General features: G+C 35.0%; 2 protein-coding genes across 4 annotated transcripts; one reads left to right on the forward strand and one right to left on the reverse strand.

Annotated features, from left to right (window-relative positions):
- The first annotated feature begins 501 nt into the window (after nucleotides 1–501).
- LOC107480153 (uncharacterized) lies at nucleotides 502–4,156 on the forward strand. Its single transcript, XM_016100293.3, has 8 exons — nucleotides 502–1,021; nucleotides 1,094–1,229; nucleotides 1,343–1,412; nucleotides 1,501–1,594; nucleotides 1,793–2,006; nucleotides 2,954–3,095; nucleotides 3,382–3,552; nucleotides 3,840–4,156. Exons 1-8 carry the CDS (start codon nucleotides 739–741, stop codon nucleotides 4,029–4,031), a joined length of 1,302 nt encoding a protein of 433 aa, XP_015955779.1. The 5' UTR covers nucleotides 502–738; the 3' UTR covers nucleotides 4,032–4,156.
- A 1,622-nt stretch (nucleotides 4,157–5,778) lies between these two features.
- LOC107480154 (uncharacterized) lies at nucleotides 5,779–11,380 on the reverse strand. Of its 3 annotated transcripts, none has more exons than XM_016100296.3 (11): nucleotides 11,303–11,380; nucleotides 10,111–10,242; nucleotides 9,734–9,906; nucleotides 8,595–9,013; nucleotides 8,379–8,460; nucleotides 7,749–8,095; nucleotides 7,147–7,586; nucleotides 6,827–7,007; nucleotides 6,587–6,748; nucleotides 6,405–6,493; nucleotides 5,779–6,224 (listed from the first exon to the last, which is right to left on the reverse strand). In XM_016100296.3, the coding sequence occupies exons 2-11, from the start codon at nucleotides 10,221–10,223 to the stop codon at nucleotides 6,074–6,076; spliced, it is 2,157 nt and encodes a 718-aa protein (XP_015955782.1). In that variant the 5' UTR covers nucleotides 10,224–10,242; nucleotides 11,303–11,380; the 3' UTR covers nucleotides 5,779–6,073. The 3 variants fall into 3 exon arrangements, with proteins under 3 accessions (XP_015955782.1, XP_015955781.1, XP_015955780.1); XM_016100295.3 differs by having other exon boundaries at nucleotides 11,225–11,374; XM_016100294.3 differs by having other exon boundaries at nucleotides 11,118–11,374.
- Between the last annotated feature and the right edge of the window lie 5,784 nt (nucleotides 11,381–17,164).

The raw sequence follows: 17,164 nt of genomic DNA on the forward strand, positions 1-17,164 counted from the left end.
GTCATGTGGGTCGTGTTTGGAGCATCCCAAGCTCCATAAAAGAACGTTTTTGAGAGTTGGAGGACGATGACTTTGAGAAAAGATGTGCGGAAAACATGGTTAGTGAAATTCTTCTCAGTTATATGGAACATCTGGTTGTGTAGAAATGAGGCTATTTTTCAGAACAATGCAGTAGAAGTGGTAGATTGTGTTGCTAGGATGTTTTCTTGCTCTGGAGAGTAGTTTAAAGGATAACTCATATTATTGATGGCTATGTCAGAGATAACATGGGAATTGCAAAACTTTATTTTATGATTCTTGTATGCTCCAGTGATTGTGTTGAGCTCATTTTCCTTAAAAAAAATATCATGTGAATAATTCTTTAAAAACAAATATTAAGTGATTATGTAAAATAAATTATAAGACATTAAAATTAAACTCAAGAAATTATTGTCTTAATTCTATTTATAGATGTTTTTTTTTTTTGTGGGGGTCTTGGATGTAATTGTTGTTGGATAGGATCAGGAATTCTGGATTGGCGCATGTCTTTGATCCAAGCTGTGAAGATTGGTCTGAATGATTAGAATAATAATATAAGTGACTTGTAAAGTTTGGATCTGTGTCGTAACAGTGATCGGTGAAGAAGAAGCACTCGCATTATTAGTAGCATAAGTATATATAATAATCCAAGTAGTTTTTCACATTCCAATTCGTCCTGCGTTACGTGTTGACTTCACTGATACTCGCTGGAATTGGGAAATGGGTTCTGCCATAATTCGCAGGAGCATCACCCGCTACCTCAACCACCCTTCTCTTCTTTCTTCTTCTTCTTCTTCTTCTTCTTGGTGTTTGAGTCAGCAACAACATGCGCGTGTTTCAAACCCCCTTTCATCATTTCTTCACACCAAAACCAGCGGTGGCGGTGCAGCACTTCCTTCTTACATGCGAGGAGCTGTGTATTGGGAACCCAACAAGCCTCTCACCATTGAAGAGTTCAACATGCCTCGACCCAAGGCCGGGGAGCTTCTCATCAAAACCAAGGGTATTCAACCAATTACTATTATTATGAGTTTGATCAATCCAATGTCGTGATTATGAATGAATGCATTTGCAGCTTGTGGAGTTTGCCACTCTGATTTGCATGTTTTGAAAGGTGAAATCCCTTTCTCAAGTCCATGTGTTGTGGGTCATGAGATCACTGGTGAAGTTGTTGAACATGGACCTCTCTCTGACCCCAAAATTATTGAAAGGTCAACACTTGCTTACAATTCTCAACAAACACTCTCTTTCACTGCTTCCCTATTAGTGTTTTGTGTCTGATCATGTTCTGGTTCGTAACAGTTATTATTTTTCCATATTTCAGGCTTCCACTTGGATCTCGAGTTGTTGGGTCCTTCATCATGCCTTGTGGCAACTGCTCCTATTGTTCAAAGGTACTAATATAACCATGGATTAGAAAATCCACTCTATATCCCAACTGAATTATCATTTGCTCTTGATGTTTTCTAAAATGATATACAGGGCCATGATGATCTATGTGAAGATTTCTTTGCTTATAATCGTGCAAAAGGAACACTATATGATGGTGAAACTCGATTATTTCTTAGAGGCAGTGGTTCGTATTATTTCCATGTTATTCGCAAATGTTCTTGTAATGTTTTATAATTTCATACTAAGGGCCTGTATATAAACATTCTCAATTATTTGTTTTGACCTACTACATATTTCTATTTTCTGCAATGGCAAGAATATCTAATCTTAATAATCTTATCTTTCGTTACCGAATACTGAAAATCGGTTGCAATTTATATAGGAAAACCAGTATTTATGTATAGTATGGGAGGGCTTGCAGAGTACTGTGTTGTGCCAGCAAATGCTTTGTGTGTATTACCGAAAGCATTGCCATATAGCGAATCTGCAATTCTAGGATGTGCTGTTTTTACTGCTTACGGTGCTATGGCTCATGCGGCTGAGGTGCGTCCTGGTGATTCTGTTGCTGTTATTGGAACTGGGGGTGTTGGTTCTAGGTAAATGAACCAATTTTCAAATTAATGTTACACAGTTGAATCTTGCTCAGCCTTGCTTTTTATTATTTTTGTTGTGTTCATAGTCCTTGCTTGAGCTAAAACAGGTTAATAATTAACAACTAACCCTTGAAATCTCCATGTCCTGTATTTTTTTCTATTTGTTTGATTAATGTGGAAGCTAGTTAATTAGAGAAAACATTATATAATGATGTCTCACTTGCCTTACACTTAAACTACACACAAAATCACTTCACTCTATAGTATTCAACACAAATTAAAGAAAAAAGAAATTCTATTTAGTATTTACAAAAATGATAAATAATAAACTTGGTTTATAAGTAATGAAATGAGACTATGCCCGTGAGCAATAAATAATAAACTCCCCTTCAAAAATAAATAATAAACTCACTTTGGCTTTTATATATGAAGTGGATTTTGGGGAAAACATCATATCAACTTCGCTTAGTTGGATTTAGTCACAAAATAACGGCGGCGGTTTGACTTCGCTACTTGGTTTGCCACAGGAATTGAATTCCACAATTTTGTTTTATTTTCTGCTTATTATTTTAAGGAGAAATTAAGACCAAGAAGGCAACAATCGCGTTCAATAGTTTGTAGCCAGTTTGTGTGTGATTGAAATTGAAGCTCAGCCACATCTGTTAAGTATCATAATCATTTTATTTGGTTCTTCGTGATCACTTTTTGGCCAAGATTGCTTATGACCCCCTTTTTTTAATTTTTTTATGAATTGTTGAAAATTGCTGGTAATTTGACATCTAACTAGATTATATGCACAATTTTATGAACTGTTAAAAAATTGCTGTATTAATAGGTGACCAAAGAATTTGGAGAAATCTAGAATATTTTATATTTATGTTCTAATTTGGCCATTTCTTACATCAGGGGAATTGGTGCTAATCAACTACACTTGTTTTCCCTTTTAACAGTTGTTTGCAGATAGCTAGAGCATTCGGTGCCTCAGATATAATTGCTGTGGATGTTCAGGATGAAAAGCTACAAAAAGCAAAGACATTTGGTGCTACTCATACTATAAATTCCACAAAGGAAGATCCCATCCAAAAGATCATTGTATATGCATTTCCCTTTTGCCTTGTTGTTTGACATTTACCTGTGTTAATAATTTAATATCCCTGTGAACAAGTACTTGTATGAGAACTTCCACTGGGAAACTGTCCAAGCAACATGATCTTCCGTATCTCTAGAATGACATCTCTGCATCAGTAAAAATATTGAAGAATATCTACTGAGCATTAATGAAAAGAAAACAGGGTTTCTTATTGATCATGTATTAGGTTGTCATTAGCTTTGTCTATACCTTCCGATTTGTAACTTTCAAATCAATACAATCACACAGGAAATTACTGGTGGGAAGGGTGTTGATGTTGCTGTGGAAGCCTTGGGAAAACCTCAGACATTTGCCCAGTGCACACAGAGCGTGAAGGACGGAGGAAAAGCCGTGATGATTGGACTGGCACAAGCTGGTTCTGTGGGTGAGATGGATATAAACCGGCTTGTTCGTAGAAAGGTGTGCAGTCTAATATCTTTTTTATTGCTATTGTTGTCAACATACTACGGTGTAGCTCAGTTTGAAATGAAACTTATCATTCGTTTATCAATGCTTATTTTGTATGTCATGTTAAAAGAGTTCTATCTGATGATGAGTTACATAACTTCGATATGAAAAAATGGTTTTGATAGAACATCATTCGATACATGAAGGAAAAGGCTTCTGTTCTTGTTGTTTCTTCCCTTTTTCCTTTCTTGAGAAAAAGAATCTCTTCATCTAAGCATATTAAACTTGTATTTGAGCAGATACAAATTATAGGGTCGTATGGAGGGAGAGCCAGGCAAGATCTTCCAAAGTTAATGAGATTAGCAGAATCAGGAATATTCAATCTTGAGCATGCTGTTTCTAGAAGATACACCTTTGAGGAGGCAGCCAAAGCATTCCAAGATCTCAACCAAGGAAACATTGTTGGTAGAGCTGTCATAGATATAAACTAGGCCAATGTTCCAAGCACTGTTGCAAGGTGTTGGGGTCCTGTTCTGTGTTATGATCTTGTGATAAACAAAACTAATTGCAGTCAGATGACATGCTCAAATAAAAAGGGCCTATTCTTTTAATGTCAGTTTGCTTCTATCAAGTTTTTTCCTGAAAGTTCCTAATTGGCACCTGATAGTTGTAGTCTCACACCATATTTCAAAACCAGAAAGGGTTACACATGATTTCCCCTTCCAATGTGTTATCTTCGCTTCTTTGCTATATAATATCTATTCATTTCTTTATAAAACTGTGTGTACGATGTCAGAAAATTATGAACCAATTTGAGTTGGTCAAGTGGTCAGTTCATTCGTCTACTTAAGCAAGTGTCGGAAGTCCGAATTTCGCTTTTGCATGCAGCAATTTATTAGCTAGTGGCAGATTCTTAAGGGTGTGTGTGGATCAAGTATTACTTTGTTACAAAGATTTTATTTCCATGGGAATCAAAGATACCCAAGGGGAAGGTGGAAATTGAAATAATGGTATTTTGATTCCCTGGAATCAAAATTGCTTAGGAATAGCTTTTCAAATTTTGAACCAAACATGGAATAATGATATTCCCATATTAAAATTCCTAGGAATTATTTATAATTCTTCCAACCACACACATCCTTAATGAAATTTGGATTCGCGACAGATTAGACTTTGACCTGTCGGACTAAAAAATATTGTAAGCAAGAAAAGAAAACCTTTTTTGGAGAGTGAGGGGGGTGGGGAGGGCAGAGTGAATAGACCATTCTTAGTACCAACAATTTTTAGTCGCAAGATCAACATCAACAAAATAATTGAAGAAATATTACAATACCCTCATTTTTTTAAAAGCATATAGAAAGAATTCTACATCTCGCAACAATGCTTAAAATTCCAAAGCATGTATCACACAAGGGTTAAAAATTACTACATCCAATTTAATAAGATAATAAAATCATATCTCATTAAAATTCTAAAGCATGTATCACACAAGGGTTAAAAATTACTACATCCAATTTAATAAGATAATACAATTATATAAAACAACAACAAAAATCATATCTCATTAGATAGAGTTGGCTACATGGATCAAACGATGGCATTGCGTTCTATCATGTATCATGTCTAATTGAATGTTGATTTTTTTTTTACATGTCAAAATCATCTAAGACGAGATTCTATAATCTTTTCTACAATAGATGCTACTCAAACTTTTCTCTTATATCTTTATTCCTTTTTTGTCCATACATATGGTCTTTCATCCATCATAACATCCTCATCTATGCGCATTTATGTTCATATTCAACCTTTTTCGTCCAACACTCTGTTCCATATAACATAGACAGTCTAATAACAATATAATAAAATTTTTCTTCAAATTTTAAAGATATTTTTCTTCGTATATAAAACCAAACAGGCAAACACACTCCGCCGCTTTTACATCCTCTTTAATTTATCTATTATCTTGCATAATACACTTAAGATACCTAAAATACTTTACTTATGGTAGGACAATTTCTCAAATTTTCACTTCTGTATTATTGTTTTTCCTTTGCCTATCAAACTTACATTCCATATAATATAAGAACTTATGTGCAAACCGTAATCCTCTAAAACTCCTCTCAACAACTAGCTTCTGATTTAAATCTTCTAAGACGAAATCCAATTTTTTCACACAAGTACGAAATGCTTGAAAACCACTAGTAAAAATAAAATTAATGAGACAATAATAACCCTCATACATCACCTTAATAAAATCCTTGACCATTAGTTTCTATTTTTCGTATATACTCTTTTAAACTGTGAAGTGCATTCTACATTTTCAAAAAACCATATTAGTTAAAGGCAATCTTGTACCAATCTGACTCTACTATTATTTAAAAATGGGATTCATGTACAAAATTTCCGAAACAAGCATGTGCTCGTTCATCTAAAAATGGATAGGAAAAAACTAGTTAATCCCTAATATTCTCCAGGCTATGACTCGCTCCACTGAAAGTTGTACTTTTCAACGGTTAGAAAGATGCGCCATCACCTAATCTACTTTCCACTTGTTAACATAATTGAGGAAAGCATGTGCAGGGTTTTGCCTGGGAGGGGCTCGAACTCGAGTGGACCTTCGAAGGACAGACTCGTCCGCTGCAATCCTGTGCATCAAATCCTTCGATCTTTTCTGGAGTTCAGAACTGTAAGCCAATAAAAAGAGGAAAAGAATTTCACTAACCAGTGGGGAAAATGGAAAAAATATAGAAACTTCAACTATTACTTAAATCTAACTGCATCAGCAATCATATTTCAGTTCTGCCACAACCAACAAAGATATAACTTAATCATTAGTATACAATGAGAAAGTAAGTCTAACTCACCATACTCTACTATAATATTTTTCCAGTTGATTTCGCAGTGCCCTTTCGCGCTCACCCTTGCAGTTCAGTGAACCCATAAATGCATCAAGCTACCAAGCATGCCGGCAAATGTAATTAGAGAGAGGGAATATATATGAAGAAAATGCAAATTTAGCAAGCAGCAGGCTATATTTATCTGGTACCTCTTCCTTACTGCTGTAGTATCCCCACTCCTTCGAGTCAGAGTTTTCAACAAATATCCTTCCATCACGGCGAAACCACCAATACCTATTATAATTTCTGTCCTTACCTAATGGGCTTCTACGAATAGGCCGCTTCTCCATCTCCCGTTCAAAATATTCTTTCTGTATAATGAAAAATTTCAATAAAAGAACAATTCAAAGAAAAGCCAACAACAATCTAAGCAAGGAGATAGGAAGCACCCTCTGTTCTTTACTATTCTTCTCTGGTGAATCCTTATCACTCTTAAATTGCTTTGGTAATTCTTTTCCATTTTCTGTTGGTTGTTTCGGCTCTGAATTTGGCTTCTTAGACTTAGGCATGTTCTTTGGAGCAGGATTCGTAGGCATGTTCTTTGGAGCAGGATTCGAGTGTTTGATCAAACTGCAAATTGGATTTTTAAACGGGGAAAAGAAGTGAAATGCATAACTATTAACTACAACACAAGGAGAAGATGAAAAAATAGGTGACTTGAGTTATGCACAAAGGTAATCAAGAAACTGCACCCAAGATAAAATCTAACCTTCCAATTGTATTGTCTTCGCTAGATGATTCTCTCTCTCCATTTCTTTTCTTTCCAATGTGTCCATTCTGTATATCATCATCACTGTTTGATGAGACGTTTTCACTGTTCAGGTGATGTCCATTCACAACTTCATTGCTCTCTATCTCAGCTTTCAACGTCTCTTTTTCTTTTTTTCTCTTCCTAGCATCTTCCAGCACTTCTTCCCTCCTAGACACCCCAAGCACATGCCGCTGTTCAATAATCTCACCCAACTTCTCTCTAAAAATTGTTGTTTCAATCACTCGATTGACCAATTCATATAGGATTTCCAATTTAGCATTGATATCTACAAGGCCATAATGTCCCCGTTTTATGGTTGCTTCACATTGCCGCAATTCAGGAACATTGATCATTTCTAGAAAATGACATAGATATTCTGTCCAGTTAACCATTGTAATCTGGAGAAAAAAGGAATAAGATATTGTCATATCAAAACAACAACAGGATAAGCCAATAATATACCAGAAAGAAGAGGTGAAAGTTTCAATCGATATAAACTATGGACTAATACTTATTGATTATGCTAAACAAAAAATTATCTATGCAGATGAGATGGTAACCTTGGACTTCGTCCTTCGGTTTTTCACTGCTTCAGTGTATTCACTATCATCTTGTATAAGAACCCGAAAAAGAGCTGCATGTGACTCCACAAGGAGAACAATATTGCTGTCCTTGTGGCAGATTGCATTTTCAAAATCTTCTAGAGAGTAGGGCAACAAGTGCAACACTTTCCCAAAAGTGGTACAAAAATCCCAAACCATTAAGAGATTTCCTACACAGTTCATGGGGACATTGAAGTCTCTTGATGGAGAAGGGCGATTAGCCAAAACAGGATCATGTGGACTAGGCTTCACTAACAAATCATCAATTGGATATTTGATTCGCTCAACCTTGTGCTGACCATTTTCTGGAAAATATGAGAGAAACCACCTTTCAGATAAAACTAAAATCACAAGGCAGCTTATATTATTTTAAAATAAACAAGAATTAAATGCAGTGAGAGCTGAGTAATGATGTACAATTTCATTATTCCAACAAATATTAGTATAAGACAACATAGAGAAAAATGACTGAAAGAACTAAAAATAGATCAAAGTAATATTCTATTAAAAAATTTCTTTATTAAACAGAAAAATGAAACATAAAAGGATGAAACATATCAAGGTGCAACAAAAGTTGCTTAAATGTACCTTGCTGCTCTTCAGTAGAACCATCAAATTCTGCCCCATCCAACTTCTTCCGTTTACAGTTTTCAGTTTCAGCCAGTGATTCCTAAACGTTATAAATTTGACATAATTTAATAAATTTATTAAAAAAATATACAAGCCATATATTAGAATCTTTGTCCTGTCTTATCGACCAGAATAGAAAAAGAAACAGAACCATATCTCCCTTCTTATGTCTACCTCAGTTTTTCTTTTCTTGGAGCAGGTTAGAAGTCCATTCTTGAAGCAAACTCTTCCTCTTAACTCCTCGGGTATGTCAGTTGAGATTCCATGATTTTTTGCCACTTCTTCATGTAAAACCCAAGGAGCATTCCTATATGTCGATTCCCGGATAAAAGACTTCAACATATTTCTGCTGAATAATGGTTTCTTTAGTACCAAATCTTTTGCATTGACTTCTTCTTTTTCACCTATATTCTTGTCTTTGTCAAGCCAAGCTACCTCATAATAAAATTTGTCAACTCCTTTCGGGATGACTTTTAATATTCTGCAGGGGTATAACTCATTGTCCTTCTTCCCATGGAGTTCAGCACCCACAAAAAAACGTCCTTCCAATTTTTCAGCAATGAAATCAGCAAGATCCTTCAAAGGGAGCATACCTGCAAAACCAGTAGATCCATAAGCAATCGACCGCATGAAAAATAATAAATATTTTGTAAGAAAAGCAAATATAAATGCAAAATCAAACAGGAATCTACATTTGTCCCACTGCAAGGAAAATATTCAGCATATCAATGTTCATAATTCCAAAAGATTTCCACAAGAAAATCAAAGTCTTGCATACTTGTCCACCAGATGAATTTAGAAACCACTTTCTACAACAAATAGAAAGGACCTCTCACAGTGGGTCAAAACTTCATCAAATGAAGGAATATATGAAAACTGAACTCAATAGATGCATCCATGGACGGGGATCCTCTCAATTGGAATATCCACTAGACCACGTCAAGTATGAATTTCACCATTGATTGACAAAATGGGCCTAGCATGGATCCCTATAAGAGTATCCAATCAATGGCAAAAAATCCACACTCAACATGGTTAAGTGAATTTCTAATTTAGAGGATGCATCCCATGCAAATGCATAGAGTTAGGATCAAATTACACCGGTGTACTTTATTCAAGAAAATACATTTTTCATTAAAAAAAATCATTGAATCTCGAACCGATACTGTAGGATTACAAGTAAACTTTATATTCTAAGCAAAGAAGCATTTCACAGTCATCTTACTTTCTGAAGAAGACACTTATATAATGTATATAAAATTAACCATCTTCAACATATATTCATCTCAGAAGTCAGGAAAGAGTAGTCTTACTGTACTGAATAATCCTTAACACAGAAGCCCTTAATTCTTTTGGAAACTGTTGAACTTTCTCAGAGGCACTTTTTTCTGACACCAAAGCCTCTTCATAAGTCAAGTTGGTTTTTCCAGTTACTTTACACATCCAAATCCTCTGGCGATATAGATTTATACGGTTCAAATAATCGCTGCTTAAGGTTAAGGCATACTAGTCATTATCAGCACATTGTTAGCATTGAGTGTCAAACACAAAAGGCATATATTACAATGGACTTCACAAGAATTGGTCCAAAATGCTTATTCACAGAAATTAAATTTAAATTTTAACCATGTTGTTCGAGAGAGGGGGGAAAATGGTAGAAAGAAAGAAAGAGGATTACTACAAAGGATACTTATAATCTCGAAATATTTCCTTTGTAAATCGAATTTGATAAACATGCTCATCTGGCTTCAAGTCCTTAGGTGGATCAGCCAAGGAAAAAGGCTTTCTCCTCAGAAGAGGCATTGAGAAAGAATCTCAGGTCCTGTCAAACAAAGAAAATCACCCAGCTTGAGAATTTGACGGCACATAAATCTTTCACACTCTTGCACAACTTGAACAAGCTAAAGCAACCACAATACATAAGCAGCATGAATGCCAATCAAAATCTACCTCAGCATAAAAGTTAATTTTAACTGGCTGAACTTATTCTTTACAAAAACTATAAAAATGTAAACCTTAATTATAAGAAGAAAAAGAATTGTCTTCTCTTTCTGTCTATTTGGTGTCCATCATCAATCACGGGTAATAGCTTAAGAACAAGCCAAATGAAAATGTTCAAGGTCAGTTTAGAAGAAAATATGTAGAAAAATGTCACGTTGAAACTTGTTTTTCAACTACATCGCAATCTCATGCCATTTTGATTCCATCTATGTGTCTCCGAATCAGAAACCCTAGACAGCCCCCGGAAACAAAAGTGACAAAACAAACGAACCCACAAAGATTTTCACTACAAATTGAAAAAAATAAATAAAATACACACACCCCTCCACGAAGATGCACTGTACAAGCAATGCACCCAACTAATGACCGAGAACAAAGGTTTGGAAAGTCCAATACGTTTGGTTTCAATACCCACAAAAGAAAAACGAATAAAGAATACATATTTACTCATGAAATGGACACTAAGCATTGCTCTTCACTGAAAATCAGAGCACTAAGCACCGAGCAGGTTCCCAAGAAGAAACCCCTATTCGGCGGAACCACGTGAAACCCTAGAATGTGCCCTTTTGGGATCTCTGAATAAAGACTCTTGCGTAACAAAAACTACGCATTCGCAGAAGCATATAACGTAACACCAAATGTTCCAAAAGATTTAAAAACAAGCAAGAACGTAACAAACCGCCATCCTCCATTTACCAGGAAAATTGAAATCAGCAGAGAAAGGGAAAATTCAGAAATGGGCAACCACCGAACGGAACTTTGTTCCCGCCAGAATCAAATTGGTAACAGTTGAAAAAAATTACCAAAAAACGGTCAAAAGTTGCCTAGTGAGAGAGTGTATGTGTGTGAGGAACAGAGTAAGAGGGAGGAGAGGATCTTACAGTGAATGTTGGAGGCGAGAAGAATGTGAGGGAGAAGGGGAAAAACGAATGAGTTTTGGCTCCGGTTTCGTATGTTTTATATTTATATATTTAATAATTATTTATGTACTATTTAATAATAAGATTAATAATTTGAATTTAATATCTATGTAGTATAATTGTATACATAAGTATTAATTACTCATATATTTTACAGTTGGCTACACATCCAAACAAATTTTCATTCAATTCTATTCAAGTAGGTCCAATATAAAAAAAACTCAATCTCATTAAATGAGTGTATATAAGTTATAACACGCACTGAAATCCCCCAAAACGTTAACATTCACTCGCGTCTTGAATGTGAAACAACGTTTGTTTTTTACTGTCGAAACTACTACTAAAAAATTTTAAATCTCTCTCAAAATCTCTCAAACTTCGATCGTGTTCTCTGTGAAAACTGCTGCTACTCCAGAATCGCGTCAAACTTTCGAAAAGAAGAAGAAAAAAACAAACAAAAATAAGGACAGAGACCCCGCAAGGTATGAGAAAAACTGTAGTTATTATGTTCATTTAATTTCTCATAAAACTCGCGTTTTTCCTAGTTCGATTTAAGGTTTAGTGGATTGAGTTGGTGCGTTTAGTAGATCGACTTGTTCTGATTCCATTTTTTCTCTGTAACTAGGGCATAGGAATGGAAATGTGTTGTTATTTGTTTTCTGTGATATATAACTCGGCTCATTGTAGTTGGTGATTTAGATTCACTTGATTGTTAAATGTTCAGTTGAGTTCTTTTGCATGCAGAAATATTTTACAGTTGATAATTTACGAATGGAAATATGTTTATCACGTTTTATTCAAACATGAACGGAGATCAGTTCATTGGAGTTGGTGATTTAGATTCACTTGATTGTTATGTGTTCAGTTGAGTTCTTTTGCATGCAGAAATATTTTTCTTGCTGATTGAATATTGATCACGTTTTATTCAAATATGAAATGGGTTCGATTCATTGGAGTTTGTGATTTAGATTCACTTGATTGTTAAATGTTCAGTCGAGTTCTTTTGCATGCAAAAATATTTTCTTTTCTGATTGAATGTTGATCATGTTTTATTTAAACATGAAATAGTGGGTTCGGTTCATTGGAGTTGGTAATTTAGATTCACTTTATTGTTAACTGTTCAGTTGAGTTCTTTTGCATGTAGAAAATATTTTTTTATTGATTCAATGTTTATCATGTTTTATTCAAACCTGAATGGAGTTTGGTTCATTAGAATTGGTAATTTAGATTTACTTGATTGTTATGTGTTCAGTTGAGTTCTTTTGCATGCAGAAATATTTTCCTTGCTAATTGAATGTTTATCTTCAAACATAAAAGGGGTTTGGTTCATTGGAGTTGGTAATTTAGATTCACTTGATTAAAATATACATGCTTGTGCTTGTCGGTGTATTCAGTGAAATATTGACCAAATTTTTTTGTCCTTACAGCAAAAATAAAAAAGATGATGGTGACAAAAAAGTAGAAGTCGCGCTATAACGTAAGCATATATACACATTAAATATATTATCACCTTTCATTCAAAATAAATTCTATTTTGTATAATAAATATATCATAACATACTATTTCAAAACTGATGAGTTTGGAAAACTCCAAATTAATTTGATGATGATCAAACATTATTAAAATAATTAATTACAAAATTATTAATTTGATCTTTAATTCACATTTGTTAATTAATAATTTTGTTGTGCAGATTTTGTTATGGCCGAAAAATGGCAAGCCCAATATGTTGAAGAAATTCAGCCTTGTGCAAAAATGTAAATGTCTAAATATATTGGCTGAATTATTGTTATGATATCTGGGCTAGAATTTTGGTAAACAAGCCCAAAATAAAATCCTTGGTGAATGACCAACTAGTTGGTCCGAATTGAAAAGAAAGAAGGAGGGAACTTTGCAAGCTTAATTCAGTTACTTTATTCATTCCTTGGTTGGAATTCAAAATTTAATTAAATGAAGTTAATGTAGACATTAGTAACATGAGAGAGAAATTGCAATTGATTTGATGGCAATTAAGTTTCAACACGTTACAAAGCATGAAAGAGGGAAGTGGGTTTTAATTGAATATAATTGATTTTAATTTCCTTCTTTATTTTCTTTGAAAGCATTCTCTCTCTTCTTTCTCTTCTCTCATCAGTTTTGGTCATGTCACAAAGAAGAATAAGCAAGTTATCAGAGATGAGGCACTGTAGCAGTGAAGCTATGTGCAAGCAAGAGGCCATTGTGATGATGGCGTTAGGAAAAAGAAGATTCACAGTAGGGTGTGACTGAGATCTTTGCCACTTATGGTAAGAAGTGGTGAGGAAGTCTCAAGCTTTTCAAACCCAAAAATGGAAGAAGATCCAACTCGGTCAGAAAAGAAAATTTCTTGGGTATGGCTCGTCTCTACTCTCTGATCAACCACCACAAAAGGTAGCTACTGTAGCTACGTGGAGAAAGATGCAGAAGATAGAGCAGATGGAGCTGTCAAGCATCAAGGACTCATCGAGGGTCAGGAATCCTTCTTGGGGAGCAAGTCAAGATGGAAGGCCCGGATTGATGAAGTTTGGTGAGAAGGGATGAGGAAGAGGTAATTGCATGTTGGATTTTGCATTCGGTTCTCTCTCTTCTCTCTCTGGCTGAACCGGTTTTGTTGTTGAAGAAGAAGAAGATTAGTTCGGTTCAACCGTTTCAACCTTGGAGGCTTCTCCTTCTATAATAAGGGTGAATAGCCAAGGCTTGAAGCAAGGAGAAAAGAGTGAAAGCACAGAGTTCTCATAGCTACCCAAGCTAACAGAAGTTCTTCTCCTTCATTGTGTTTCATGTTGTATTTTTCTGTTTAGTTTTGTCTGTCTTGAGTCTCATGAAAAAAAAGGTAAACAGTGAGATTTGTATGAAAAAGCCATAGAACGAAAAAAGGCAGAGTATACAAAATTAAAAGAAAAAGCCATAGATGTCCTAGAGGTCCTTTGTACATCTGTGTTGTGTTTCATGATTCTGTGAGAATCCCCTTGCAAGTTAGGTTAGCACTTAGCAGTTAAAAGCTTGGTAGGTGACAAAGTCAAGTTCAGGATTGGGGTTAGATTCTGGACTTGTCCCGGATAGGAAGGGTAGTTCCTAGGCAGAATTGGTATTTGTAATTTGCATGATTGTAGTGAAATTCCATCATTGTTGTGATGGAGACTGGATGTAGGCTGCATTGCACTTAGCAGCTGAACCAAGATACTTCTTGGTGTGATTCTCTCTCTCTTCTACTCCTTTTCTGATTCTGTTGCACAGGAGACAAAATTTAAAAATATCTCCTCATTGGTTACGAGACGAAAAGAAAATGTCTCTTGACTAGTGACGAGACAAAAAGCAAAAAAATCTCCTAAAGTACTCTAAATGGGCAAAAAGCATAACTCAGAAAAAGGGGCTAAGATTCAACCCCCCTTCTTTTGGCCACTGATAACCATCAATTGGTATCAGAGCTTGGTCTCAAAGAGATCAAGTTTTACAGCTTGGAGAAAAGATCCATATGGTAGAGAACAGTGGCTCAAACCTGGTATCCTACAATCTGACAGAAGGACAGTCAAGCAACAGACCTCCTCTCTTTAATGGAAAGAACTACACTTACTAGAAGGAAAGAATGAAGATTTTTGTGCAAGCAGTAGATTACAGACTCAGGAAGATAATCTTGGAAAGTCCTCAATTTCCAACCACCACAAGTGCTAAAGGAATATTCTCTCTCAAGCCCGAAGCCAGTTGGATTGGAGAAGATAGAAAAAAGGTGGAGCTCAACGCCAAAGCTATCAACTTGCTCAACTGTGCAATCAGCTTCGAGGAATACCGACAGGTATCATGATGCACAACGGCAAAAAAAATCTGGGACAAACTTCAAGTCACTCATGAAAGAACAACCCTAGTCAAGAAGACCAGAATAGACATACTAAATAGAGAATATGAAATGTTCTCAATGAGGGAAGGAGAATCAATAGATGAACTGTTCGAAAGGTTCAACATCATCATCAATAGCTTGGATGCTATGGGAATTACATATCCTGAATCTGTGCTTGTGAGGAGAATTTTGAGAAGTCTCACAAAAAAGTGAGAAACTAAGGCTATAGTAATTTCTGAGAGTAGTGGTCTTCATTCTATGACATATGATGACTTGAGAGGAAATCTACTTGCATTTGAAAACACATATTTGAAAAAAGATTCAAAAAGAAAAGGAATAGCTCTCACATATGTTTCTAACCCTCTAGATGATGAATTTAGTGATAACTCTTCTAAAAATGAATTTGTTTTGTTTGCAAAAAAAAATTAGGAAAATGGTGAAACTGAAGGAAAGAAGCAAAGGAAGTAGCTCAAGAAAACAAAAGAAATATTTCAGCAAAGTGATCTGCTACAACTGCAAAGAGACTAGGCATTTCAAATCCGATTACCCAAAGTTAAAGAAGGAAGAGAAGCCGAAGAAGGGAAAGAAAAAAGGACTGATGGCTTCTTGGAAAGACTTGAAAAATGACTCAGAAGATGATGAAGAATCAGAAACCAAGTCTCAACCGTGCCTCATGGCAGATCACATTGAACAGGTAGTATTTTATACCCTGACACTGAAGATCTTCATCTCATGATCGATCATCTTTCTGAAAAAAATTAGATGCTTCTTGCTTGAAAACCAAGATCTTGAGTCACAAATTAATATTCTTAAAGCTGAAAATGGTTTTATTAAGGATAAATTAAGGGAAGCTAAAACTACTGTTGAACTTGTTGAAGAAAACAAGCAGTTAAAAGCTTAACTTAAAAGATGTGAATTCCATCATTCTGTCACTGTAAATCTAAATTACTTTGAAGAAAATGATTGGCTGCATAAAGAGATAAGAAGGCTTAAAGAAGACTTAGCCAAGTTCACTCAAAGTTCTGAAAATCTAAATCAAATCTTGGCTAGTCAAAAACCTCTTTATGATAAAGATGGTTTGTGTTTTCATAAAACTTTGAAATCTGTTGAGAAACCTTCTTTTGTAAACATGGCTTCATCTTCTAATGATACAAGATTTCAAAACCTAACAAGCTTTAGCAAAACAGCAACTCCAAGATTTTGTAGATTTTGCAATCGGAGTAGTCATTTTCCCATTCAATGTTTTTTTATTGAAATAATGATTGGAAACAAAGTTTGTAAAGTTGTTTGTGATTACAATGGCTTGGGACAAAGAAGATGGTTTAACGTCAAAGGATCCAAAAAGATTTGGATACTTAAGGTCACTTGAGCTTATTTTGTAGGTGTCCCTAGCATCCAAGCAAAAGGACAATATGTGGTACATAGACAGTGGGTGCTCTAGGCATATGACTGGAAAGGCAACATTCTTCATAAAGCTTGATGAATATGATGGAGGGTTTGTCACATTTGGTGATAATGGAAAAGGAAAGATAGTGGCCATTAAAAAAGTTAGTAAAAGTTTTTCTTCTTTTATAAATGAGGTTCTTCTTGTTGATGGTTTGAAACACAACTTGCTAAGTGTAAGCCAATTATGTGATCTTGGATATGAAGTCATTTTTAGAAAATTGGTTTGTTTAGTTATTTATGAAAAAATTGGGATATTTCGTTTGAAACTAAAAGGTGTAATAATGTGTATGGATTGACTCTTGAGGATTTAAAAGATTAAAAAATAACATGCTTTACATCACTTGAATCTGAAAAATGGCTTTGGCATAAGAAATTGGGTCATGCAAGCATGTACCAAATTTCTAAGCTTGTTAAGAAAAACTTGGTAAGAGGAATTCCAAATATTAAATTTGAAAAGGATATTACTTGTGATGTTTGTCAATTGTCAATTAGGCAAACAAGTAAAATTCTCTTTTAAGCCAAA

Source organism: Arachis duranensis, chromosome 3 (assembly GCF_000817695.3).
Source record: "Arachis duranensis cultivar V14167 chromosome 3, aradu.V14167.gnm2.J7QH, whole genome shotgun sequence".
NCBI lineage: Eukaryota > Viridiplantae > Streptophyta > Magnoliopsida > Fabales > Fabaceae > Arachis > Arachis duranensis.

Bases quoted from the DNA above. Each gene is read 5' to 3' on its own strand.
- LOC107480153 (XM_016100293.3), top strand. From the start codon at position 739: ATGGGTTCTGCCATAATTCGCAGGAGCATCACCCGCTACCTCAACCAC. The intron at 1,022-1,093 runs GTATTCAACCAA...ATGCATTTGCAG, and splicing joins GCTTCTCATCAAAACCAAGG to CTTGTGGAGTTTGCCACTCT. The intron at 2,007-2,953 runs GTAAATGAACCA...CCCTTTTAACAG, and splicing joins ACTGGGGGTGTTGGTTCTAG to TTGTTTGCAGATAGCTAGAG.
- LOC107480154 (XM_016100296.3), bottom strand. From the start codon at position 10,223: ATGCCTCTTCTGAGGAGAAAGCCTTTTTCCTTGGCTGATCCACCTAAG. The intron at 9,907-10,110 runs GTATCCTTTGTA...AACCTTAAGCAG, and splicing joins GAAATATTTCGAGATTATAA to CGATTATTTGAACCGTATAA. The intron at 9,014-9,733 runs GTAAGACTACTC...CTGGTTTTGCAG, and splicing joins GTTAAGGATTATTCAGTACA to GTATGCTCCCTTTGAAGGAT.